General features: G+C 43.1%; 3 protein-coding genes across 9 annotated transcripts; all 3 read right to left on the reverse strand.

Moving 5' to 3' along the window:
* Positions 1-5,788: 5,788 nt before the first annotated feature.
* Positions 5,789-8,788, reverse strand: LOC115173952 (zinc finger protein 500). Of its 3 annotated transcripts, none has more exons than XM_029732487.1 (5): positions 8,488-8,788; positions 7,794-8,118; positions 7,575-7,699; positions 7,277-7,415; positions 5,789-7,083 (listed from the first exon to the last, which is right to left on the reverse strand). In XM_029732487.1, exons 2-5 carry the CDS (start codon positions 8,089-8,091, stop codon positions 6,299-6,301), a joined length of 1,347 nt encoding a protein of 448 aa, XP_029588347.1. In that variant the 5' UTR covers positions 8,092-8,118; positions 8,488-8,788; the 3' UTR covers positions 5,789-6,298. The 3 variants fall into 3 exon arrangements, with proteins under 3 accessions (XP_029588347.1, XP_029588355.1, XP_029588340.1); XM_029732495.1 differs by having other exon boundaries at positions 7,277-7,391; positions 7,794-8,248; XM_029732480.1 differs by having other exon boundaries at positions 7,794-8,248.
* A 3,607-nt stretch (positions 8,789-12,395) lies between these two features.
* LOC115173969 (zinc finger protein 436) lies at positions 12,396-16,215 on the reverse strand. 2 transcript variants are annotated; one of them, XM_029732517.1, is made up of 5 exons: positions 15,964-16,215; positions 15,069-15,422; positions 14,786-14,925; positions 14,520-14,577; positions 12,396-14,427 (listed from the first exon to the last, which is right to left on the reverse strand). In XM_029732517.1, exons 2-5 carry the CDS (start codon positions 15,343-15,345, stop codon positions 13,079-13,081), a joined length of 1,824 nt encoding a protein of 607 aa, XP_029588377.1. In that variant the 5' UTR covers positions 15,346-15,422; positions 15,964-16,215; the 3' UTR covers positions 12,396-13,078. The 2 variants fall into 2 exon arrangements, with proteins under 2 accessions (XP_029588377.1, XP_029588368.1); XM_029732508.1 differs by having other exon boundaries at positions 14,520-14,580.
* Positions 16,216-16,706: 491 nt separating this feature from the next.
* Positions 16,707-25,392, reverse strand: LOC115173979 (uncharacterized). Of its 4 annotated transcripts, none has more exons than XM_029732550.1 (8): positions 25,029-25,392; positions 24,497-24,935; positions 23,818-24,325; positions 23,592-23,709; positions 23,379-23,446; positions 22,751-22,845; positions 19,094-19,203; positions 16,707-17,039 (listed from the first exon to the last, which is right to left on the reverse strand). In XM_029732550.1, exons 2-8 carry the CDS (start codon positions 24,747-24,749, stop codon positions 16,713-16,715), a joined length of 1,479 nt encoding a protein of 492 aa, XP_029588410.1. In that variant the 5' UTR covers positions 24,750-24,935; positions 25,029-25,392; the 3' UTR covers positions 16,707-16,712. The 4 variants fall into 4 exon arrangements, with proteins under 4 accessions (XP_029588410.1, XP_029588400.1, XP_029588420.1 ...); XM_029732540.1 differs by having other exon boundaries at positions 24,497-24,939; XM_029732560.1 differs by having other exon boundaries at positions 23,818-24,322; positions 24,497-25,392.
* Between the last annotated feature and the right edge of the window lie 379 nt (positions 25,393-25,771).

Raw genomic sequence — 25,771 nt, forward strand, 5'->3', positions numbered from 1 at the left:
GCCACAGACTGAGCCTGTTGCCTTGGCGATGCTGGAACGCAGAGCCACTAGGTTGGACCCAAGGCACCAGGCGTATCTCAATAGTCTAATGTGGCTTCCTCTCCATGCCTCCTCTCCCCTTCATCTGCACTGATCTGCAAAGGCAGAGAAGGTGACAGCAACACGGTGGGACTATACCTACTGGGAATTCACTTCCACCTGTCCAGTTCGTTCATGTCAGTACAGATTAAGAGAAGGAGACAAGGGCTAGGCAGACATTTTAGACCATTGAGATGGAGTAAAAAGGAAACCTGCACACTGCTCTTGATAGTATCACTGATCTTTACTAAGCTTTACATATCGGCCTCACGGCCATTCGTCAGAGCTTTTGTGAATTTTTTTTAAATTAGCGCCCTTATCTTATGTAGACCTAGCCCCGCCCACACCCGTTCCACGCATCGAAAGGGGTTGGCGGAGAAGGAACAACAAATAAGTGCTACCAAATATAACAATATGCATTTCATAAATATTCGAGTAAAGTGTGTAAATAAGACGTATTAAACACTTCTGTAAAACCACAATGAGGACATAGACCTACCGAGCAAGTTAGACCTACCGAGCAAGACCATTGAGATGCAGCCATGGTGTCCCAAACTACGGGGCACATCCTCCTAAAGGTTAAGGTTAGGGTTAGGTTTAGAATAAGGGTTAAGGTTAGGGTAAGGGGTAAGTTTAAGGTTATGATACGGGTTAAGGTTAGGGTTAGTAGATAGTTGAAATGTTACTAATAGATTGAAGATAGGTTATCTGTAGATGCTCTACAGACTATCCAAATAAAGTGTTACCCTAGATCTATCATCTAAATATCTTGAGCATTCTAGCACTATCTGCAAACAACTGTGGATTTATCATAGAATTGCATATAGAATAAATTACAGGATGTCTATAGGATTTAGAAACATTTCTAACATCGACCCAGTTTGTATGAAAGGGGTGAAACCGGACTGACTAGGTTGGCGTGTAGTGTATTCCCCCTTTGGGAAAAACATAGATGGAATTACAGTAAATTTGCATCCAATTTTCGTTTGGGAAGAGGGATGCCAGGATGGAGTGGGAGTTCATTCTCCCGATGCTCTCGAGTTCCTATGTTTTCAGAGTGGCTCCTCCCTCTGCGGGTTGCTAGGCAACTCTGTGTCTGAGCAGAGCGGAGTGTTCCAGAGTGGGGGTTGGAGGAGGGGAGAGGGAAGAGCACCGGGGTCACTAGGAACAGACAGTCGCTCACAAGCATCAGGCTCTCTGATTGGATCACTTGGTGCCCATGATAATAGTGCTAGCCCCATTATCATGCTGTGTGCTTTATGTGACAAAGTTCATTTGTCCAGCAAGCACTGTAAATAACACAAATTGGGGTTCATCAGAATCTGTAGACTAAGTGTCTATAAATAAATGTTTTTTTGCCATGTGAGATTCTACTGAATCATCAGTGATTCATGAAACAACAGTTCACCATCAAGTCATCCCATCATATCATCTATTTACTTTGTTAGAACAGTGGATTCGTGTTGAGGTTTACGTCTGACAGTTGAGGTTTGAACTTTGCCAGTGTTCCTCTGGACTGGTTCCAACACCAGTCTGTTCACTGACTCTTCCTCTAATCCCTCCTGTCTCCCAGTCCTTCCCTTAGCAAGCAGTTACTTTATCAACAGACAGTTTGTTGACAGTAGGACCATTTGTATAGAGCATCTTTAGCGGACTGCCCAGACTACCCAAATAAAGTATGACCAGATCTAGAATGCTCTATATGCAATGCAGTGACACCAAATGATCTCCAATGGTTCGGGATTCAAAACAGTGTCAAAATCTACATTTCCACAGACACAAAAGGGCTTACAAGATAAACGCCAGAGATGAATGTTTTAAACCAGCATCCGCTAACACTGTTAGCCCATCAAGTGAGTGCTTGAGTATAGTCTGGTAGATGGAAAAACACGCTGCCTTCAGCTACAGACAGCACTGTAATCTCCTAAAGCAGGATTCAGTACCGTCAGTAATGGCAACCTAAATGAAAATATGGCCCCTGGGGACCAGACATTAGAGTAGATTATGAGCAGCCTTACGCGACACTGAACCCCTAACCCCCACTGTTAAGTCACACACACACACACACACACACACACACACACACACAGGAACGTGTGTACGGCACACAGACACCCAACAAACACATACCCATCAGAGGAGCGATAATTAGATTGATTCCATAAGTTTTTTTCATTTTTTTAACATTTTTACATTTTAATCATTTAGCAGACGCTCTTATCCAGAGCGACTTACAGTAGTAAATGCATACATTTCATACATTTCATTTCACGCATTTATTATTATTTATTTTTTTGTACTGGCCCCCGTGGGAATCGAACCCACAACCCTGGTGTTGCACACACCATGCTGGCGTTGCAAACACCATGCTCTACCAACTGAGCCACAGTTGGAAGCAAATTGCTTCCATCTGACATTTTTGAGGGGTGGATCATTTTACTCCTAAGTGGAGATTGTGATGGAATGGAACCTTGGGCAGGGGAGAGGCAACGGAATAGTTATCTGGAAAATTTAACAAGCAGCCAGAGGCAGAGAAGACATAGGCCTAAAGTGAAACGCAACATCAATGAAAACATGGCATTATAGTTAGATCCCTAGTCGAAATATATCAATAACAACGGAAATTGACATTACATTTACAACTAAGGACATTCCCACTGAAAGCCACCCCATTTAGGTCATACAAACGTCTGATAATAGTTGGGTGATGTTATTCCCAACACACACATATCCACACAATCTGTCTGATTAAATGTTCATTTGTTTCCTCTCACTGGTTGCAAAGCTGCTTATGCTCACAGGGGCTGAAAGGCGATTAAATGCCCCAAAATATATAAACAGAAAACACAGCAAAGCTTTTATGACCCTCCCGTTAACACATACACTCATATACGCACACAGAGCAAAGCTATTCTATTGCCCTAAATCTATCTGTGTCTCTGTCTGATTCCACTCTTTCTACTCCCCACAAACACAAACACGGATGACAAGATGATCCTCCCTCTCAGTGTACACACACATCACCCGTGGACCTAACTCACACCCAGTGTACACAAATATCCAACACTCATTGATAGTGTTCCATTGATACACACACCATAGATGTTGCTCCCTGTACATGTTCCCTCTCCCTTTCTCTCTATGTGGTCTATTTGGGGGGCTGAGAGATTGGTATAACACTATAACACTAAAGCCTTGGGTCAGTGGTCTTTAATGGAACACAATGCAGTGGGGTCAGAGGTCGGTAATGGAAAAGTTCAACCCCAGAGAGAGCCTGGTGACCTTGGGGGAGGGGAGAGCTCCACGGGGGGGGGGGGGTCAGATAATGTAATGTTTCAATGAACCATAGACTTAGATATACATTGCATCATTGTATCTGTGACATTACGGCATCTGTGAGAGCACGGACAGCACCATTGAGGCCATCTCCATTTTAAAGTAGTACATTTTCTTCTAATATTTTTACAAGTTGGCAAACAAACTGAAAGGGTGCATACTGCCACCTGAAGTGTGTTGTTTGAAAAGGTATAAAGCCAAGGTTTACCTGTAGATATGGAATGTTTGCTCATGAGTATAATTAATTGGCTGATCCCTCCTGGTGTACTGGATAGAACTAACCCATAGGAAGTCCCACCTAGTTGACTACTTCAAAATGGTGAAAGTGCTCAATGGTGCTGCCCATGCTAAAACGGTCTTTTGGGCACTAGAGTCCTCAATCTCTATGCAATGAACAAATCAAGGCCTAAATACATCACAGACAGTGTCAGCAGCAAAGCACCCCCATCCCATCACACCTCCTGCTCCATGATTCACTGTGGGAACCAGTGGTGTAAAGTACTTAAGTAAAATACTTTGAAGTACTACTTAAGTAGTTTTTTGGTGTATCTGTACTTTATAATTACAATTTTTGACTACTTTTACTTCACTACATTCCTAAAGAAAATAATGTACTTTTTACTCCTTACATTTTCCCTGACACTCAAAATTACTTTTTACGTTTTCAATGCTTAGCAAGACAGGAAAATGGTCTAATTGACACACTTATCAAGAGAACATCCCTGGTCATCCTTACTGCCTCTGATCTGGAAGACTCACTAAACACAAATGCTTCGTTTGGGAATTTTGTGCCCCTGGCTATCCATTTAAAAAAAATGGAAAATGGTGTCTGGTTTACTTAATATAATACATTTTAAATGATTTATTCTTTTACTTTTGATACTTAAGTACATTTAAAACCAAATACTATTACTCAAGTAGTATTTCAATGGGTGACTTTTACTTGAGTCATTTTCTTTTAAGGTATCTTTACTTTTACTCAAGTGTGAAAATTGGGTACTTTTTCCACCACTGGTGGGAATCACACATGCGGAGATCATCCATTCACCTACTCTGTGTCTCATAAAGACATGGCGGTTGGAACCAAAAATCGTACATTTGGACTCATCAGACCAAAGGACAGATTTCCACCGGTCTAAAGTCTATTGCTCGTGTTTCTTGGCCCAAGCAAGTCTCCTTTTCTTATTGGTGTCCTTTGGTAGTGGTTTCTTTGCAGCAGTTTGACCATGAAGGCCTGATTCACGCTGTCTCCTCTGAACAGTTGATGTTGAGATGTGTCTGTTACTTGAAACTCTGTGAAGCATTTATTTGGGCTGCAATTTCTGAGGCTGGTAACTCTAATGAACTTATCCTCTGCAGCAGAGGTAACTCTGGGTCTTCCTTTCCTGTGGCGGTCCTCATGAGAGCCAGTTTCATCATTGCGCTTGATGGGTTTTTGCGACTGCACTTGAAGAAACTTTCAAAGTTCCTGACATCTTCTGTATTGACTGACCATGTCTGAAGGTAATGATGGACTGTTGTTTCTCTTTGCTTACTTGAGCTGTTCTTGCCATAATATGGACTTGGTCTTTTACCAAATAGGGCTATCTTCTGTATACCACTCCTACCTTGTCACAACACAACTGATTGGCTCAAACGCATTAAGAAGGAAAGAAATTCCACAAATTAACTTTTAACAAGGCACACCTGTTAATTGAAATGCATTCCTGATGAATGCCTCATGAAGCTGGTTGAGAGAATGCCAAGACTGTGCAAAGCTGTCATCAAGGCAAACGGTGGCTACTTTGAAGAATCTCAAATTAAAAATCTACTTTTGATGTCTTCCCTTTTATTGTACAATATAGACAATAGTAAAAATAAAGAAAAACCCTTGAATGAAAAGGTGTGTCCAAACTTTTGACTTTTACTGTACACTCACACACGCTGCTGCTACGCTCTGATCATTATTTGTGTATAGTTACTTTACCCTTACCTACATACATATGACATATTGCCTTGCCTAACCGGTACCCCTGCACATTGACTCAGTACCGGTACACCTTGTATATAGCCTTGTTATTGTTACTATTTTTCCTTTAGTTGAGCAAATTGTTCTTACTTCCTTTTTTAAAACACATTGTTGGGGGCTCGTAAGTAAGCATTTCACTGTAAGGTCTACACCTGTTCAGCGCATGTGACAAATACATTTTGATTCGATTTCTATGCATTTACAATGGAGAATACAGCAGTAAGAATGCTCTCTGGTGGCAATCAATGGTACTGCACGTACCCAGAAACCAATATCTTCTTCCTGCTTTTCCTCTCTCCCTTTGACAAACACCCTGACCTTAAGGACCAAAGAAAGCATATTCAGAAATAAGATACTGTATCATCATTTTAAGATTGACCATAAATACACCATGTTTTATTATGGTTAATTACTTTATATGAACAGTACACGGAGGATGAACAGCACTGAGACAAAATAGGGAACGTTATATCATACGATACATAATCAGCGTGTACTTGTATCACTGTTGCTAACATACACAACCATGTACAGTAACTAAAGGGTTAAAGGAAAACGAAGCACCGTTCCTCTCAGTATAAAAACAACTTCAGGTAAGCCATCCTTTGAAATGATGTAACACTTAGAAATACCCCCTATTCCTCTTTGTAGGGAGTGCTGCTTTTCTTTCTCTGCCTCTCAATTTCCTGTCTCTTCAACATTGTCTCTCGACAGGTAAAGTCATTCCTACGGGACATTCGTTCAAAATGCAAAGAGAGTTACAGGGCAGGCTTAATTCACGTAAGACAAAAATGCTAAATAGGAACACTCATTTTCCATCTTAAAATATATTCTCCCATTAACGCCTACTGAATTTGACCCTGTTATCCTGACCCTTTACCCAGTAGAGGGGAGAGCGATGCCATCCTGGTCATACTCATCCTCATGGTATGGCAGGCCCGGGTGTACCCTCTGGTGGTGCACCCTCAGGTTGCCCCTGTGGGCGAACCGCTTGCCACACTCCTGGCAGACGAAGGGTCTCTTCCCCAGGTGGACATCTCGCTGGTGGGCCCGGAGGTTCCCGCTGCGAGCAAAACGCTTCCCACACTGGGTGCAGCCAAATGGCCTCTCCCCTGTGTGGACGCGGGTGTGCACTGTGAGCTCTGACGGAGTCAGGAAGCTCTTGTCGCATACCAAGCAGGGGTACATCCTCACACCTGTGTGGCGCAGCAGATGCCTGCGTTGGTGGGATGGGTAGCTGAAGCTCTTGCCGCAGTACGGGCAGGTGTAGGGTCTTGCCCCGCCAAGTGTGTGTGCGTGACCGTGTGCATGTTTGTGAGCGTGTGTGTTGGGGTGTGGTCTGATTGGGTCCTTGGAAGCCAATGACCAGCGGTTCTGATGAACTAGGCCCCTCCCTCTGTCGTCTCTTGGTCTCTGGCCTCTCTGGGATTGGTTGGTTTGGTCCTGTGACTGTCGGGGCTCTCTCTGCTCTAGTACCTGGTCTGGGCTCTGGTCCAGGAAGCTAGGATCCTGAAGGTCTAGAGGAACCCCACTCGCCCAGGGGTCAAGCCCAGGAGACCTGTGGTCAGGTCTGGGGGAAAAATGTCCAACCCGGGGTTCTTGAAAGAAGGAAGTGGAGCTCTGGCTCTGAAGAGGTCTATGGTCTCCCTCCCAATGGGATACTAGCAAGAGATAGGAACAGAGATATTTAAAGAAACATCAAGAATGGAAGACAAAACATACAAACCAACAACTCCACAATAATTACATCTATAATTACTCCACGTTTGCAGACATAAGCCCAATGCAACAGAGGTTCACTTGATCTAAAGCACAAATGTGCAGATTAATTGGTTAAAGGTTAAAAGTCCTTACACTTTGCCTTGGTCCCTGGTGTATCAGACAGGGGGTCTCCCAGCCTCTGGCCCCCAGCAACACAGCTCCCCCCTGGCCCCTTCCCCTCCACAGGGGCAGGGTGGGACTCCCCAAACTGTGGAAGAGGGCAATGTTTAAGCTGAAGGAAGAAAATAAAAAAGTTAATGTGGGGGCTAGCATCATTGCAGTGTTAAAAGCATTTGAATTAGTTAATCTTTGAAAAAACAACTCAACATGACTATCTCAGTAACAAGACTGAAAGACAGACATTCTTATCATTAGAATGACTGTGACTGACCTCTTCTTTGATGGAAGTCCCCTCCAGCTCTGTCTCCTCCTTTTTCATCCTGGGGGGCTCCTTACACCCCCTGTCTTGGACCAGTGGGGGGGTCTCAGAGGCGGCATCTGACTCCCAGCTTGAACCTACACAGACGGAGTAGGACAGACAGTAGTTTAATGTTAGTTTCAAAATAAATGTTCCTAAAATCATTACAAGAGACACATCTGATTCTCTTACCAGCTCTAGGTTCAGACTGCTGCCTTGGGCTGTCTTCTCCTCCTATTTTCCTTGCTGGTCCTTCTATCACATCCAGTAGGCCATCTCCTCCATCTCCTTCCTTCTTCAGCCTCCTCTCTGCCCGCTCCAGCCTCCCCCTCAGGGCTGTGATCTCCTCTCCTCTCTGCATCAGCTCTTCCTGCTGCTCACACAGACTGCTCTCGAAGATCTTGGCTATCTCACACACCGCCGCCGCCAGAAGAGAGTCCATGACGGTGGCTAGCTGGGCGTGGAAAGCATTCCTCACAGAGTCCAGCATCGTGGCGATAGTGGTGTCCCTTACCCCCTGCTCAGGAAGAACCAGGGGTAGATAGATAGGGCGGATGGTTACACCGAGACTCAAGGAGAGGAGGACTTCTGTGCTGTCAATCAGGTGGGGTGTGCTACCCAGGTGCGTGGTTAAGAGGAGGAGGTCACTAAGGTAGAAGACGCAGCAGTATTTTAGAAAGATTTGACCCTCTGACATACAGTGATGTGGGAGTCGACCTGCGTCTGTCTCCTCTCCACCACAATAATCTTGTTCTGAGCCAGTCTGAAGCATAACTACCTAGCCAACGTTAGCTACATAGCCAACACCCGTCCAGAACCTCTTCTCGTTAGATAGCTAGACCACTAGCATCCAGTCTACATGCTAATAATAAAAGATGACACTTACCACAAAACAAGCACTATGAAGACTGCAACCAGGCGACTCAAGCTAACGTTGGATGGCTAAACAAGGTTAGCTCTGGATGGCAGGCTCAGCTAACGTTATCTAGCTAGCTCGTTAACAGAGATGCAAGAAACCTATAAGAGCAACTTCTGCATGTAGCTACAGTACTTGCTGTAGTAGCCGAGTCATTTGGAATTTGAGTAGACAACTCAAATTTGCAGAATTTAGAATTTTTCTATTGATTAAAATGGCTAGCGAAATCTATGGAAGCAAGCCATGTTGATTCTCAGTCTCGCGATAGCGTGACTTCAGTTTCTCGTAGTTCACTAAACGGGTGATGGGAGATGGATAGCAGTGGAACCAACGGTGACCAGAGTATGGAGCTATACTGCACATTGACAAAACAGAAACGACACATCAACCTGAAGATCCAATGGCTTGAAATAATAATTAATGACCAAGCAAACGGGGAACATTTCATATTTGTTATTGAGGTTTTTACTGTCAATGTTTGTGCAATCACAAACCTTCTTGTTTACCCAACAGTGGGATTAGTGATGGGCATCCTGGCTCTGTTCAGTGAGCCGGCTCGTTCGGATCAGCTCACCAAAAAGAGACGGCTCTTTTGGCTCCCAAACGGCTCTTTAAAAAAAATATGTTTTGTATTTTTTTCAAGTCAAACAGTGTGCGATAGTTTGACTATGATTGGTGTTAAAACAAATCTAATTAAATGATTAAATGAAATCATACTCTACCTTAACCACAATGTATTTAAAAATTGCATTGGTTTGTTATGAAAAATAATGCTATTAAAAATGATAAAAGTATAACTTTTTAATGTATATAAACAAAGTACGTATAAATCTAACCATTCAAAACGAATACAATCTGAACAGCATAATAGAATATTGCACCATATCAAAAAAAATAACAATTTGCAGAACTGCAGCATCCCACAAATTGAAATAAATGTAAAAAAAGAAGGATGCTATTACACATGTGCATTTAAAGTATAACTTTTTAATGTATATAAACAAAGTGCATATAAATGTAACAATTCAAAACAAATACAATCTGAACAACATAATGGAATATTGCACCATATCAAAGAAAAATAAATAACAATGTGCAAAACTGCAGCATCCCACTTAAAACATTAAACTTGTCCCTCTTTTATCTCTCTTCTTTACTGCCATGTTATAACCAGCAGCACACAGCAATGCTGACCATATTTTGCTTTTATGGTAGATTTGCATTCAGAAATGCAAGCTGCCTCACTTTTGAGGGGCTGATGCGGTTTCTTCTCTCAGTAATTATTTGTCCCATTTTCGAGAAGACCCTCTTAGAGGGAATGGATGTGGCCACTATGCAGTCTCCCTGTCATGACTTTAGTAAGCCGTGGGTAGACAGAGGCCTTGTTCTTCCACCTCCAAATAGGATTGGACCTCCATTATGGCATCTACTGAGGGATTCCTTCGTGCTGCATCCCGTTTCTCTCTCGTCAAACAGCAGACATTTGTGGCACTACTGCTGGTGCTTCTGCTCCATCTGATCCCTCTTCTTTCTGTTGCCCTAGTGCCTGAGCCAGCTGACTGCTGGGGCTATCCCTCCCTGCTGCTGAGGTTATTCTTTTAAGAGCCCCATCAGTCGCTCTAGCATCACTGAAGGCTAACTTCTAAAACCTGGGGTCAAGTGCAGCAGTTTCTGATAGTATGTGATTATATTCCATTCTATGGAACTTTCTGTCCATTGATGAACATATGGTGTCCGTCAACTGTGTCACATGTCCTATGGTTACATTTGCTTCTCTCTGGAGGCTAGCTGTGATTCGCTGCAGACCCTTACACAGGAGTATAATTTTTTAGGCTGTCACATAGCTGAAAAGAGAGAACAGTAACTTATTAGTTCAGGTTCGTGTTTTGTCTACTGATACTACATTCTCATCTACTGCTCATATACATATATAATACTGGATTAAATAATGATGTCGTAATAACTGCTTACTGTACCTCTCTCCACTGATCTCCAGTGACCTGCTCAAAGGGTTCCAGGACTCTGCACACCTCCTCCACCACCTCCCATTCCTCTTGGGTCAGAGCATCAACAGGTGCATTGACAATGGCCAGGGTAGAGACGATGGCATCCTTTGATTCAAGAAACCGCTTCAACATTTAGACCCACAGAGAGAGAACTGCTTAAAGTAACTAACTTTGGCCTTCCGGATAGCCTGAGTGCACTTATTTCTCATTTGCCTGAACGAGAGCCAGTCAGCCTGAGTATGCGTGTGCTGAGCATTTCGCCAAATGCAATTCTTAAGGTGGAGTAACTCTGCAAGATCCCGGTCGAACCAGGGGCTGAACATGTTTTAATTAAAATTTTCTTTATGGGGGCATGTTAACAATACTACTGAAAATATCAAAAACAAGGTTCAAACGTCTTCGACAGATGGGATCAAGCTGATTCTGTATCAATTTACAGAGGCCAGGTCAAGAGGGAAGGCTTGCTCATGAAAGTGTTTTTAGCACATGTCTATGACAAATCAGGACAGGTAATTTCATTGAGCAGCCATTACGAACACAAGCTGTAAAACAGTGATCACTAAGGTCATTACAGAAAACACCAGACTGATACCTATCAGGATTATTTGTGAGGATAACATCAAGGAGAGTAGCCTTTTCTGGGGGTTTGGAGTCATACCTTGTGGGATTGGTAATAATCGGAGAAAGATTTAGGGAGTCCCATTGCTTTAGGACTTGGCCAGGTGGTTTACGCATGTCCCATTTTAGGTCAACTAGCAGGACAAATTCAGACTTAAGGGTAAGGGGCCAGGAGAGAGCTTAGGGCAGGTAGGGTACAGGCCGGTGCCGATGGAGGACGATAGCACCCAGCAACAGTCAACGAAGAGCTATTTGAAAGTTTAATGCTTAAACCAGCAAATCAAATTGTTTGGGGACAGACTTTGTGGAGACAAACGAGCACTGAAGGTGATCCTTGGTAAAGACTGCCACTCCCCCACCTTTGAAAGATCTGTCTTGCGTAAAAGGTTATAACCAGAAGGTTTAACATCAGTATTCAAAACACTCTTCCTTAACCACGTCTCAGTAATGACCAACACATCTGGATTGAAGCTGTGAACTCACACTTTCAATTGATCCATTTTAGGTAATAAGCTTCTAGTGTTAACGTGCAGAAAACCCAGGCTTTTACAAGAGCAGAAATCAGTGAAACAGATAACTGAGCACAAGTCAGAGTTGGGGCTAGCTACAGTAGATGGGCCAGGGTGAACATGCACATTTCCAGATATCATCAACAGTAATACAATCAAGGCACGACAGAGGACAGGGAGACCTCTGCAGTGTTGATTTATGACATTTGAATGTGCATTAGATGGCAACAAGATCATATTATACAGCAATTTCATCAGGTAACAATGAATACAAAGCCAGCGAGCGGTGGTTAGAATAGGATGGGAGTCCAAACGTCCGTGTAACCAATAGAGAGTGTGGGAACAGACTGTCCTATTGATGGTTCGGTTGCGAACGAGTCGGCTCTTATTCCACAACTGTACGAGAGCACACAGGCTTCAGTGTGGGAAAGAGTCCAAAAAGCTACTGCAGTTTGCCTTACCACTGACTGCTGGACATCAAGGGTAACCACTTCTTACATGTCGGTTACATGTCACTTCATTGAAGATTTTTCTAGCCGTCTTCTGGACTGCTTTGAGTTTAGCGACAGACACACCTCAGAGAACTTGGCAGAAGAACTGTTGAGAGTGGCAAGTAGATGGAAAATAATTTGTTCTTAACTGACTTGCCTAGTTAAATAAAGTAAATTAAAAAAAAAGTAAAATCATTGTAATTCATAAAAAGGTCACTAAGAATCTTGGTAATCATTGAAAACTGTAATTGGAGTATGCCTTATTAAAAAATGATTTTATTTCTGTTTTTAAAAAAGCAGTTGGAGCAAACATATTATCAGAAGAGATAGAAACATGGGTCTTCTCTGCCCTGTGATTTTCTTAACAGGGGGAATATACAGTACAATTAATGTTACATTTGTCATAATACAGAATATAAATCAATAGACACATTTACATGGAACAAAAACAAATACCATGCCAAGACTTTTAAAATCAAAATCATAAACCAGTCTGGCACTGACATAAAAAAAAGATAAAAGTGATCAGCTGAGAACCTGCTAAGTTACCCACAAGACAACTGACTGATCACCATATCAAGTTGAGTTCTCTTTCTTCATCCTCTCTCAGCATCATGTTAGTTCGCGGGGGCACTAGGTTTGGGGTCAATTCCTTTTTCATCAGTCAATGATTACAAAAACCTTTGTTGAAAATGAACAGCACTTTTCAAATCCCAAATTTAACTGCAAATAGAAGTAACAAATGTATCTCCTGAATGTAATTGGAGTTGACCCCCAGCCCTACTGAATACTCCAATTTGACTGGGCGGAGCCATGTGGACTCGGGCATGGACAGTTTCTTAGTGGATCCTAAGGTAATTAGTGTTGTGGAAAGTCCTGCTACAGCGAAGACAGCGGGATCTGTTTCTTGAACTGGTGAACTTGTAGCAAATGTCTATTAAGTTCTGCCATCGTCTCTAATTGCTTCACACACCAGTACTTCTTCCCCGGGTGGGCGGACCTCCAGTGGCTGATCAAGACGGGATGGCAGCGGAATGTTTTGCCACACTTCGCAGCTCAGTGGTTTCTCACCTGTATGGATGCGGATGTGTTGAACGAGGCTCATCTGTGAATTTAGCAGCATTTTACACACTGTGCATTGGAACAGGCCGTCTGTTTCTGTCATTTGCTTCCGTTTGCCGTTTGCTCGTAGATCATCTTCGCCTTTTGACTTGATGGCAGGTTGCTGCTCTGCACTGTTTGACATGGGTTCCTCCACTGGTGCAGTCCAGGAGAGGTCTCCGCTGCTCTCCTCACCCCCGTACACGTCCGCATGGGCTTTACGCAAGTGTAATATCAGGAACTGCTTTACACGGAACCTCTGCCCACACTGGTTACAAGGGTATGGCCTCTCACCTGTGTGAATACGCCCATGGTCCCGCAGGGAATGTGCAGAAGTGTATTTCTTATGGCAAACGTAACAAGAATACACTTTTGGATGTGTGCCGCTTTCTTTGGGCGTGCCAGCGTTATTGATTGGGGACACGGGTTTGTCTTTCGGGGAGAGAGGTTTAGCCTTGCTGGCAGAGAGAGGTTTGTTGTCGCAGGAAGTAGGCTTGGCTCTGCTGGGGGAGAGGGGTTTCACTTCGTACTTGACTGAGTCTGAAATTTCTTTGACGCTGGAGCAAGGTTTCCCCTTCTCGTGGCTGTCCCGTGTGTGCCCACTAAGAGCACTTGGGTACTGAAACTTTTTGGGACACTTAGGACATTTGTATGTTCCCTTGATTTTCACCTTTTTATGAGACCTCATGTGCACAGAAAGACCAAACGCACGGCCAAAGCCCTTCCCACAGTATTTGCAGCTGAAACTCTTGTCAGTTCCACTGATTACCGCTTGTCCGTCCGCATCAGGTTCCATTTTGAAATGCTTTCTTCTCCTTCCTACCTTCTTCACTACGTCACTCATTTTCCCTTGACTCCCCTCGCTGTGTTTGTTTTGTAAGTCACTATCTTTTCCTTGTCTTGTGTGGTGACTTAAGACATACTTGTTTGATAGGTCGTTGCTCTGGGGTTCCGGGTTGCTCTGGGGTTCCGGGTTGCTCTGGGGTTCCGGGTTGCTCTGGGGTTCCGGGTTGCTCTGGGGTTCAGGGTTTTCTTGTTCGAACATGCTCAGCAGACGACCATGGGTCTTCCTCAGCCCCTGGCCCCGACCGCGTCCCACTGAAACATGACTGTACCCTGACCCGGTCGCACTCAGTTCAGGCAAGTCTCTTAACTGTCTGTTTAACAACCACTCCGCAGCCAACCCTGCAAAATAGGAGCAAAAAGCGTGGAGTCAGTGATGTCCTGCACCAGGAGCTGAATTACAATTACGAGGGCCAAGGATGATTTACTCTTACCTTTTCGTGGAGGACTCCTGGCTAGGGCCGTCAGCAGGTGGTTATCAAAATCTTCAGCCTGCTAAAACACACTCATAATGAATATGATAAGAATTTCATGTCTCTGATCGCAACCAAATACACCACCAAAGTACGAATAAAGCAGACATTTAACCTAATTCTAAACAGAAGCCACTTATTTTGTTCAGCCCATTGGCTACATTCGGGTGTGCATAATGACCGTCTGTTTATTTATTCAGGTTTCCTACACCGGACCGGTCACTGACCTCTATTTTGATGTTAGGGATGCGCCATAGAGACACACTCAGTGGTCGCAGGTCCACACACGACCAGTCATTTTCCTTTTTGATCTTTGAGGGCGGAATTAAGGAATCTTCTGACTGAAGAGGCTCGCACCAATCGGGTACTGCATAGAAACCCAACGATACAAATTTAACGAGAAACATAATAGAGCTCAGCTGACACCAACTGGGAGAGAAAACATGCATATCTACACAGTCCACAATCCCTGAAATGATGTTGCTATTTGTCTATGCATTATCAACTTACCTTCCGTCTCAGAAATTGCCGTCACGGAAGAGACTGTTTGTCCAGAGGTATTGTCCGGGTCCTCTCCTCCTTTTGCTCCCTCCTTCAACCTCCTCTCTGCCTGCTTCAGCTTCTCCATCAATGCAGAGATCTCGTCTCCTTTCTGTGTCAACTCCTCCTGCTGCTCATTTAGACTGCCCTCAAAGATCTTGGCGATCTCACACACGGCAGCTGTGAGCAGGGAGTCCATGACAGAGGACAGCTGCACCCTGAAGGCCTTCTGCACCTTCTCCGACATTTCTGGTTTAAGTGGCTCTGCCTCCACCTGACTCAGGTCTGTGTGAAGTCACCCAGCTGCACCAGCTGGAAGCTCAACTGTCAATAAAGAAGAATCATGTCAAGGCCACAGGCAAGGTGGTATAGTTAGTTACATACAGTAGACCACCGCTGTAATGTATCCAAGGTAAGGTGAAGTATTTGGGGTGTTTATTTAACACAATAAAGTCGGTAGATAAAGCTGTTTCAAACTAAAAAGACAGATGCTGTGTAATAGTTGACTAGTGATCAAAGCGGTCTTGCAGCAGGTGCTAGTAATGGGATGTTTTTGTCATCTAGCTACAAACTTCAAATACTTTTATGTAACATTCATGAAGACATTGTGGGCTAACTAGCATAAACGATGTAAGATGCCATGTCACAATAGCTAGCTATCTAGTTAACTGGATAAAATACGTCTATACTTGCATGGTATACTGTTTATAAGGTTGCCATCATTCACAAAGCTTTATGCATTGCTTACAGACGAGCAAGTTGAATACAACATGCTGGAATATGCAGATAGAGGAGGATCCGCGCGCTAAAAGTAAACATGTCAGCGAAGAATGTCACATTGATGACTATAACGGAAAACACAAACCTGCAAAAACAACGGTCCCTAAAACAACGGACTCCGTTGAATTTGTCGTTGTGTATATCTTCAACGTATGTAGAATGCAATAACAATGTTTACTGTTGTTGAACTGTCCGCTGTAATGCAAACTCTACTCGAATAGCCACCATTTTTCCATGTGGACCTCCTCGCGTTGGCGACCTATCATCGCGATTTTACCTAAGAATTTCGATGTTGCGTTGGCAGACCGCAATTAGGGGCGTTTTCTGATAAAGGCGTTTCTTGATATCAAGTTGACACCCGTTGATGCTCGCCATTGGTCTGTGGCTTGTTCGCCGGGTACAATGGTTGTTGACAACTGTAGCGTTGTATCTACGCCTAACCATTTCCCTAACCTGTTATGTAAACAAATCATCTGTGTCAAGAAACCATCAGTCTCATAACACCAGAACTGTTCAATGGCAGGTATCAACATTGTGGCCTGAATTAAACCATTATTCCTGCTAAATTGGTCCTACCTCTGGCACAACCAAAAATGGACAGCCCTTTACCTCTGTGACACAGATCTAGGGTCAATTTTGCTTTCCACTTCCTATAATCACTGCTCAGGATGGGGTTAGGTTTAGTTTATCCTAAATCACTGGTTAGAGGCAACTTAAATCTAGAGACTCTCCACTTAAAAAATGAACGGAAGGAAATTTCAGTAAGAAGTCTTGATTCATAGTGCGTTTGACCATTCACTTAACCCATTTAAGAAATAATGACAACAATTCAGTTCATTTATCATTTTTATTCACATACACTTGTTTAGCCTCTCCTTTTGGGGGATGGCGGGAGGTAAATCTACCCCCCTGTAATTTTCTGGAGCGAGCCGACTTTGGCTCGACGCCCTTAAGGCGATTGTCATCTAAGGTTATCTGACAGAGTCGGACGATCTGGGTCAACCTCGAGCAACGCCACCTGGGAGGGAGCACATGATAGGTGAACTTGTCTTCAGCATCACTTTCCTCGTCCGACATGAAGTTGGGGTCTGCTCCAACCAGGAAGTCCAGATCTTCTGGGGCGAGGAGCTCTCCTCCCACCTTTACTCTCTTCTGGAAGAGCTGAAATTTTACAGAGAAAGGACTTGAATAAGCAGCAATACATTAGCCTGGGTACCAGTCTCTTTAGATAATCCACTCCCTGTACTCCATGTCATGTGCCAAAGAGCCTGGCCTTTCCGCCGTCTTCAAATATGAACATTCTATCATTTATGAGCTCTAAAAGAACATAGGGTGCTCGAGTCAGGATCAAATCCTCACAGCTATCCTCCAATCACAACGATTATACACATATTGGAACTAAAGCTTTTTTTCTTTAAAGAACACTTTGGTATCCGGTTGAGAAGCAACGGTTATTTGTCCAGATGAAACCAGTTTGCTAGCTCACTCTAAATTCTCAAACTATACTGAACAAAAATATAAACGCAACAATTTAAATGATTTTGCTGAGTTACAGTTCATATAAGGAAGTCAGTCAATTGAAATAAATAAATTAGGCCCTAATCTATGGATTTTACATGACTGGGTAGGGGCGCAGCCATTGGGAGCCAGGCCGACCCACTGTGGAGCCAGGTCTAGCCAATCAGAATTAGTTTTTCCCCCACAAAAGTGCTTTATTACTGACAGAAATACTCCTCCGCATGCACCGGTCATAACTCGGGATTATGTCTTCTCTCGAATAGGGCATTGATCATATTTTTGCAATATTAATTCCTAGAGAAATGTGTAATTTAAGAGGGTCTACCACATGTTTCATATTTGTCTGCCTCTTTAGTCCAGGGTGCATTGCATGGTGCCATTGTCAGAAATATTATAGAAAGTAGATGGGAATCCAATGAATGAAGGAATGTATAACTCCCCATCCAGCAGACCAATCACGTTGAAGTTGTCATGCTGCGTCAATCAACCCCTTTTCAAAGTCAGTATATATGTCGAGAAACGTGCCTATTTTCCTCGAAAGTACGTAATGTCACGAATCAAAAACTATATGGTACTACAGATAGCAAGTTAATTATCTCAAATCTCGGAAACGATTTGTAATGTTGTAATTCTTACTGAGGAAATTCGTGCTAATGTTGGGTTTTGGAGCTAGCGCACAATAGATTCCCATTCACTCCTCGAAGGAGTGCGCTCCTTGTCCCAGAATCGGCCATTGACGTAGCATGGGCAACGTTTCCCATCTCCTCAAAATAATATACACCGTTGCAAATGTTAGACTCCACTCTGTGAGGCACATCGATCTGCAGGTTGAACATGGTGCGATGGTAGACTTCTAAATTGATAGTGCAGTTTGTTTAGGTGATTTTACAGCTAGCTATGTCACATGCTGATATTGTCTTTGGTATTATTGTGTGAAGGTACGTTTTGCTAGCAAGCCAGCCCATAGAGGGCATTGCATTGTGGATTTTGTAGTTGACTTGAGCTGAAACGATTTTCCATGTTGCTACCAACCTTATTATTGCGCCAAAATGAAACATTTGTTCAGAAAAAATATTGTTAACATAAGTGTTATTTAACACTGTAGATTAAAGGAATGAGTGGCTTTTTCCTTTAACGTTATTTACAACCATCAATGAGCAACTCCAGCACATATTTAGGGTGCGTTCATAGATTGCCTCAAGTGTGTCAGAGTGTGCTCTGGGTCATTTGTAAATTCAGAGCGTTATCAGATTGTCTGTTCCTAAATTCTGAATGTTTACATCTTGGAGCATTTAGAGCGCACACCGGACGCTCTCGCCGAGGAGTAGGGTTGATCCGAGGGACCTGACCTCACAATGGCATTCAAGCACCCAAGCTAACTGGCTAAAGTTTGCTAGCTACTTCCAGACACAAATGAGAGAACATCGCACTCTGACCATTTGACTCGCCCTGGCAGAGCTGGTTAGGCTGTTTTTATGTTAACTAGAGCGTTAGTGACTAACTGAGCTTCTGGCAACAGTTCGCTAAAGAAACTGGTACTCAGACTAGCAATACATAAGTTATTGGTGAAATTGTGCGTACAGATATTGTGTATATATAAGCTTTCAACGTGAATAATATCCTACATGAAAAATTCCACAAGTTAGATGCACAATAACATGTTCTTATGTCTGAGTAGTGTGTTAATGATAACATACCCTGCTTCGCCTGCTGGTGAGGATTTTCTTCTTCTTGATGACCTCCACACTGCCCTCCAGCTCAATCTTCCCTTGAGCCTTCCAATACTCATAAGCCCTGTTGCATGCCTCTATGGAAAGGAACAATGATTATATTAAAATACTGTGGATGTGATACAACTTGATAAGTTGTTGTATGTATGGAGCGATTTCAGTGCCAACATAAATTGTATTTGTAATGCACAAATTCAATAATTGCATTCATAAATTGAACTTGTATTTCCTCCTGATTTGAAACTGAATTGAGTGAATATTGCGTTCAGTTTTCAAATTCAATTTCAACTTAATTCAATATTCAAATTCAATATTTATATTTGTTTCAATATGGTACTATCATTTCAACGTTTCATATATTCAACTTAAAGGATGCATTCAGATTCAGTTTTCAAATTCAGTTCTTTAATTCAGATTCAAACCAGAGACAACATCCTGGTACTTTGCCAGCCAGGAAAAGCAGAGGAGAACAGAAAGAATTAAACACTCACTGTGGTAAACGGAAGCTTCTGGCGGTTTCTGAAACCAATGTGGCATGTTGAATTTATTTCCGTCCTATGAATTTGGCTCGAGCGCTCAAATCGTTTTGGAAATACACTACATGACCAAATATATGTGGACATCTGCTCGTCGAACATCTCATTCCAAAATCATGGGCATTAATATGGAGTTAGTCCCCCTTTGCTGCTGTAACAGCCTCCACTCTTCTGGGAAAGCTTTCCACTAGATGTTGGAACACTTTGCAGTCAGCGTTCCAATTCATCCCAAAGGTGTTTGATGGAGTTGAGGTCAGAGCTCTGTGCAGGCTAGTCAAGTTCTTCCACACTGATTTCGACAAACCATTTCTGTATGGACCTCGCTTTCTGCACGGGGACATTGTCATGCTGAAACAGGAAAGGGCCTTCCCCAAACTGTTGCCACAAAGTTAGAAGCACAGAATCGTCTAGAATGTCATTGTATGCTGTAGCGTTAAGATTTCCCTTCACTAGAACTATGAAAAACAGCTCCAGACCATTATTCCTCCTCCACCAAACTTTACAGTTGGCACTATGCAGTCGGGCAGGTGGTGTTCTGGCATCCGCCAAACCCAGATTTGTCCGTTGGACTGTCAGATGGTGAAACGTGATCACCCCAGAGAATGCGTTTCCACTGGCGGCAAGCTTTACACCACTCCAGCCGACGCTTAGCATTGCGCATGGTGATGTTAGGCTTGTATGCGGCTGGTCAGCCATGGAAACCCATTTCTTGAAGCTCCAACAAACAGTTTTTGTGCTGACCTTGCATCCAGAGGCAGTTTGGAACTCGGTAATGAGTGTTGCAACTGAGGCCAGACAATATTTAAGCGTTACGCTCTTCAGCACTCGGCGGCCCCGATCTGTGAGCTTGTGTGGTCTACCACTTCACGGCCTAGCCGTTGTTTCTCCTAGATGTTTCCATTTCACAATAACAGCACTTGAGTTGACCGGGGCAGTTCTAGCGGGGAAGAAATTTGACAAACTGACTCGTTGGAAAGGTGGCATCCGATGACTCAGTACCTCTACAATAGCATGGTGGGTTGGAACACTTCAGGAAGGCAGTCACGTGTGCTTGTGAGGCAGAAGTCCTGAGTTTGAGTCTCGTATGAGTTGAATCGGGGTGGAAGCGGTACTCGTTAAGCAACATGTCGTCCTTTACATCAACTTCCTGAACTTATCCCTATAGGCTTTAGATAAGTGGGCTAACAGTCTTGTGACATGAAGGAGATCTAGTTCGAACCCAGTCAGTCACAAGAGCAAGATTAAATAGGGAATGGAACAGCTATCCTTAGACGGGCTATGACAGGGCAATTCAACTGTATTTTTATGTGGACCAAATTGTGGTTTTTGTGGCACTCGCTTCTAACGTGGCCTGTGATCATCATAGATGGGAACAGAAAGCACATCCATATTTCAGTCTTAACTTTCAGGAATGGGGTCATAGTAGTTTAAATTAAGGCCAAAACGGTTCAAATGCTAGAGCCAAATTCATAGGAAGAAAATAAATTCAACATGCCACATTGACTTCAGAAACCACAGTGAGCGTTTAATTCTATATTTTCCTGCCTTGCAAAGAACCAGGATGTTGTCTCTTGATTTTGAATCTGAATTTAAAAAGAACTGAACTTGGATGCGTCCGAGTTGAACATATTAAACTTTGATAAACTTGAAATGATAGATTGCAATCATTGTCTGTGTATCAAGTTTCCAAATATACCATATTGAAACTGAATATACACTGAACAGAAATATAAACGCAACATGTAAAGTGTTTGTTGAGCTGAAATAAAGAAAATACCAGAAATATTCCATACTAACAAAAAGCGCATTTCTTAAAAATGTTTATATCCCTGTTAGTGAGCATTTCTGTCACATCCTGACCAGTAAAAGAGGTTATTTGTAATAGTAGTTTGGTCAGGACGTGGCAAGGGTGTGTTTGTTTTGTGTTGTCGTGGTTTTTGGGTTGTGTTCTATGTTTTGTATTTCTATGTTCTATTTTCTAGTTTTTCTATTTCTATGTCTAGTTTATTGTTTTGACCTTCAATTGGAGGCAGCTGTTCCTCGTTGCCTCTAATTGAAGGTCCTATTTAGTAGGGGTGTTTTTCTATGCGATTTGTGGGTAGTTGGTTCGTGTATAGCTGTATGCCTTACAGGACTGTTTGTCGTCGTTGTTTTTGTATGTGTGTGTTTTGTTTTGCCTTCTTTCTGCCAATAAAAAAGAAGATGAGTATACACATTCCCGCTGCATTTTGGTCCAATCCTTACGACGCCCGTGACAATTTCTCCTTTGCCAATACAATCCATCCACCTGAAGCTGATTAAACAGCATGATCATTACACAGGTGCACCTTGCGCTGGAGACAACAAAAAGGCCACTTTAAAATGTGCAGTTTTGTCACACAACACAATGCCACAGAAGTCTCAAGTTTTCATAGAGCGTGTTATTGGCATGCTGACTGCAGGAATGTCTACCAGAGCTGTTGCCAGAGAATTGTACGTTCATTTCTCTACCATAAGCGGCCTCCAACGTCGTTTTAGAGAATTTGGCAATACGTCCAACCAGCCTCACAACGACAGACCACGCGTAACCACGCCAGCCCAGGACCTCAACATTTGGCTTTTTCACCTGTGGGATCGTCTGAGGGGGGGTGCTAAGGAGTATTTCTGTCTGTAATAAAGCCCTTTTGTGGGGAAAAAGTAATTCTGATTGGTTGGGCCAGGCTCCCCTGCCAAGTAGGTGGGCCTATGCCCTCCCAGGCCCACCCATGGCTACACCCCAGTCATGTGAGATCCATAGATGAGGGTCTAATGAATTTATTTCAATTGACTGATTTCCTTATTTGAACTGTAACTCAGTAAAATATTAAATTGTTTCGTATATTTTTTTGTTCAGTGTAATTATTGAATTTGAATATTGAATTAAATTGATATTTTAAACAGAATGTAATATTCAATTAATTCAGTTTCAAATCATGAAATACATGGAAGGCTGCTGCAGCAGGAGACGACATAACATACTAACAATATATTTTTGAAGAGATATGGATTCTTTACATTGTTACATTCTGTAAATGTATACTATACGGTAGCTACTAAAGCTAAGACTCACTTCTGATGAGGCTGTCGGGACCCCAGTTTTTGCCTCCATCCTTTACAATCTGCATCACTGCTTTGGTCACCTCCTCGTTGTGAGGGGACCTGAAGCTGAAAAACCATAATGTTATGATTATTGAAAGAAAGACGAGTGTGATGATCATGTAATAAACTTGACTATACTTATTGAAATCAAAACATCCCAAAAGTGCAAACCCCACCCACTTGACACTCAAGGCAGGATAAGCAAAGTTTCAAATAGAATTTGAACCCATGTCTGCAATGGTGCAACCAACTGAAAACAACTAATGGAATATTTAAAGGGATAGTTCACCCAAAACACAAAATGACATCCTTACCCTGTAAGCAGTCTATGGACAAGGTATGACAGCAATCCATGCTTTGGTTAAGTTTCCCTGGAACTGTTCCACATGCTAACGTTTTAGCATGGGAAGCAGTGCCAGGGAAACTAAACCCAAGCATGTATTGCCGTCATACCTTGTCCATAGACTGCTTACAGGGTAAGGAAACCAATGTCATTTTGTAATTTGTGTGAAATATCCCTGTAAGTATAAATCAAACAAAGAAATCAAGCAGCTTTTCAAAGAGCAGTATCACTACAGCCTTGTTAATAAAGTGCATACCAGTCATTTGGGCCGAATCTCCATTTCAGCTCCTCCCCAAGCTGCTTATGGGCCTGTCTTACTGATGCCTATTAGGAATAAATAAATACACAGTAAGATAACTGACCAAGTGGAGATTGGAGAGGCTAACAAACCTAAGAGTATAGCTAGCTACTTTGCTTTACAACAAACCCTGGCCGAAGTGTAAGAAGTTTCAGCTCATTTCAAACTCACTAATAATGCCAGTGGAATAATCCTTCCAGTTCTTGATGTAACATGAACTGGCGCGGCGTAATCTTCATTATCTTGGACTCCCTTCGTCAGTTTTGCCTTGGAAATGGTACAGATGCCCCTGGAAAATATAAAAAACAGGAACAGTGCGAGTTAACCTTTGCTAACTAGCAAGCACACTAATTCTCCCTGGTACACAAGTACTCCAAAACATGTTGTCCAATGTTACCTTGAATGGATTTGTTCATGTTTTTTCAGGTCCGCTCTAGCGATAAATCTTTTCCCACAGTCCGTGCACTGGTAAGGCCTCTCTCCGGTGTGATAGGCCCTGTGTCTCTTCAAGACGCTCTGATGGCTGAAGCTCTTCCCACACTGAGAGCAGCTGTACGGCCTCTCCCTCGTGTGGCACTGCATATCGATTCTCAGGTGGCACATGGACTCAGGGGACCCCATAGAGCTCTCTATCCCCTGGACTGGTATTACTGACCCTGGGTGTGAAGGCTGCTCCTCACTGGTCCATGGTGTTGATAGAGGCTGGGGCTCACTGGCCCATGGTGCAGACAAACCATGGTCACTATGGGGGGCATCGGTGTATGGGATTGTCAGGGTTACCATATCCCCCCAGTCTCCCTGTGCATCGGCCTCCTCTTTGACATGGATCTCATGGGCCTCCCTTAGAGCAATGAGCCCCTCTGACTGGAGAATCTCCTCTTGTTTAATACCATAACCCTCTGCTGCTGAGGAAATACCAGAACCAGTGATAGTATACATGATGTGTGTGTCAGACTATACAGGTTACAGCTCTGTTACCTCTGTCTAAACTATCAACATGGTATAACCATGGTAATTAGACAGATGAATACCTAATCAATCCCAGAGGGGAAATTCAGCGGTGAAAAAACACTCACCTGACAAAGCCTCTACTTTCTCCTTAGTGTCTCCAGCACAACCACATCTCACACACATCCCCTTCCTCTCCTCCTCTCTGTCCCTCCATCTCTGTAGCCTCTCCTTCAGGACATCCACTTCCTGTTTGCTCCGTGTCACTTCCTCCAGGAAGCCATCCTTCACCAATAGAGTGATTTCATGCATGGCGGTTTTGAGGACTGTTTCCATGATGCCACTGAGGTGGTACTGGAAGTTGAGGATGGCCTCTGACATAGCTGCAACAACATCAACTCAACACTGGCAAATCAATCCCACTTCCTTTATTGGTACCAGTCCCAGAGTACAGAGACAGTCTTCTTTGGCTGAGCTTCCTACCCTTGTTTCCCAGTTTGGGTCACTATACTGGAAAGACTTGGATTTAGCCTCCTCCAGATCACACCACTGCCCAGAGACAGGAATCTTCCTCCAGGAAACAAGGGCAAGCTGTCAAATACACCAAATGTGGTCTTGATATACCCCAAATATCTTGCCAGTAATAGGAAGGTCACTTACCAATGATTTAGCCCAGCAACATGCGTGTAACTAACAAATTCATGAACCCATACATCCCTTTTTGCCTGTGATTATGCGTACCAAATAACGCATTTCTCAAGCTTGCTAGCTGCTTAGCTAAGCTAACTTAATAACCAATGACTGTATATGAACAACAGTGTAGTAACAACTTTCCAACCATTTGACTCAAATCTAAAATATTATTACCACTTCCTAGACGTTGGTTGTTGTTGTGCGTCAACAAATAAGCTAGTTACAAACGTCAAATCTCTCATTGCCTGTAGTAACAAAGCCAGGTACTAGCTAACATAATAAGCTAACAGCTACCTAGCTGAGGAGAGGTCCTGCGGCTCCACCCCCCTGATCTGTGGCATCGAGGTGATCATACTGCCAATGCAATTGCGCAGAACTCCTAAATCTTTGTTGAAATCTTGTCAAGAATCTTTGGAATTCAACATATTCTTTGAGACAACTGTCTGAAGCGCTGTACCAAGTCTATTTATTTGCCTGAGTATGATATCTATGGGCCGTTCTGGATCAGATATGGCTACTTTACTTTTAATATATTTACATTTTAGTCATTTAGCAGACGTTCTTATCCAGAGCGACTTACAGTAGTGAATGCATACATTTCATACATATATATATTTTTTCGTACTGGCCCCCAGTGGGAATCGAACCCACAACCCTGGCGTTGCAAACACCATGCTCTACCAACTGAGCCACACGGGACCGCTGTTTTT

This window comes from Salmo trutta, chromosome 3, assembly GCF_901001165.1.
Source record: "Salmo trutta chromosome 3, fSalTru1.1, whole genome shotgun sequence".
Taxonomy (NCBI): domain Eukaryota; kingdom Metazoa; phylum Chordata; class Actinopteri; order Salmoniformes; family Salmonidae; genus Salmo; species Salmo trutta.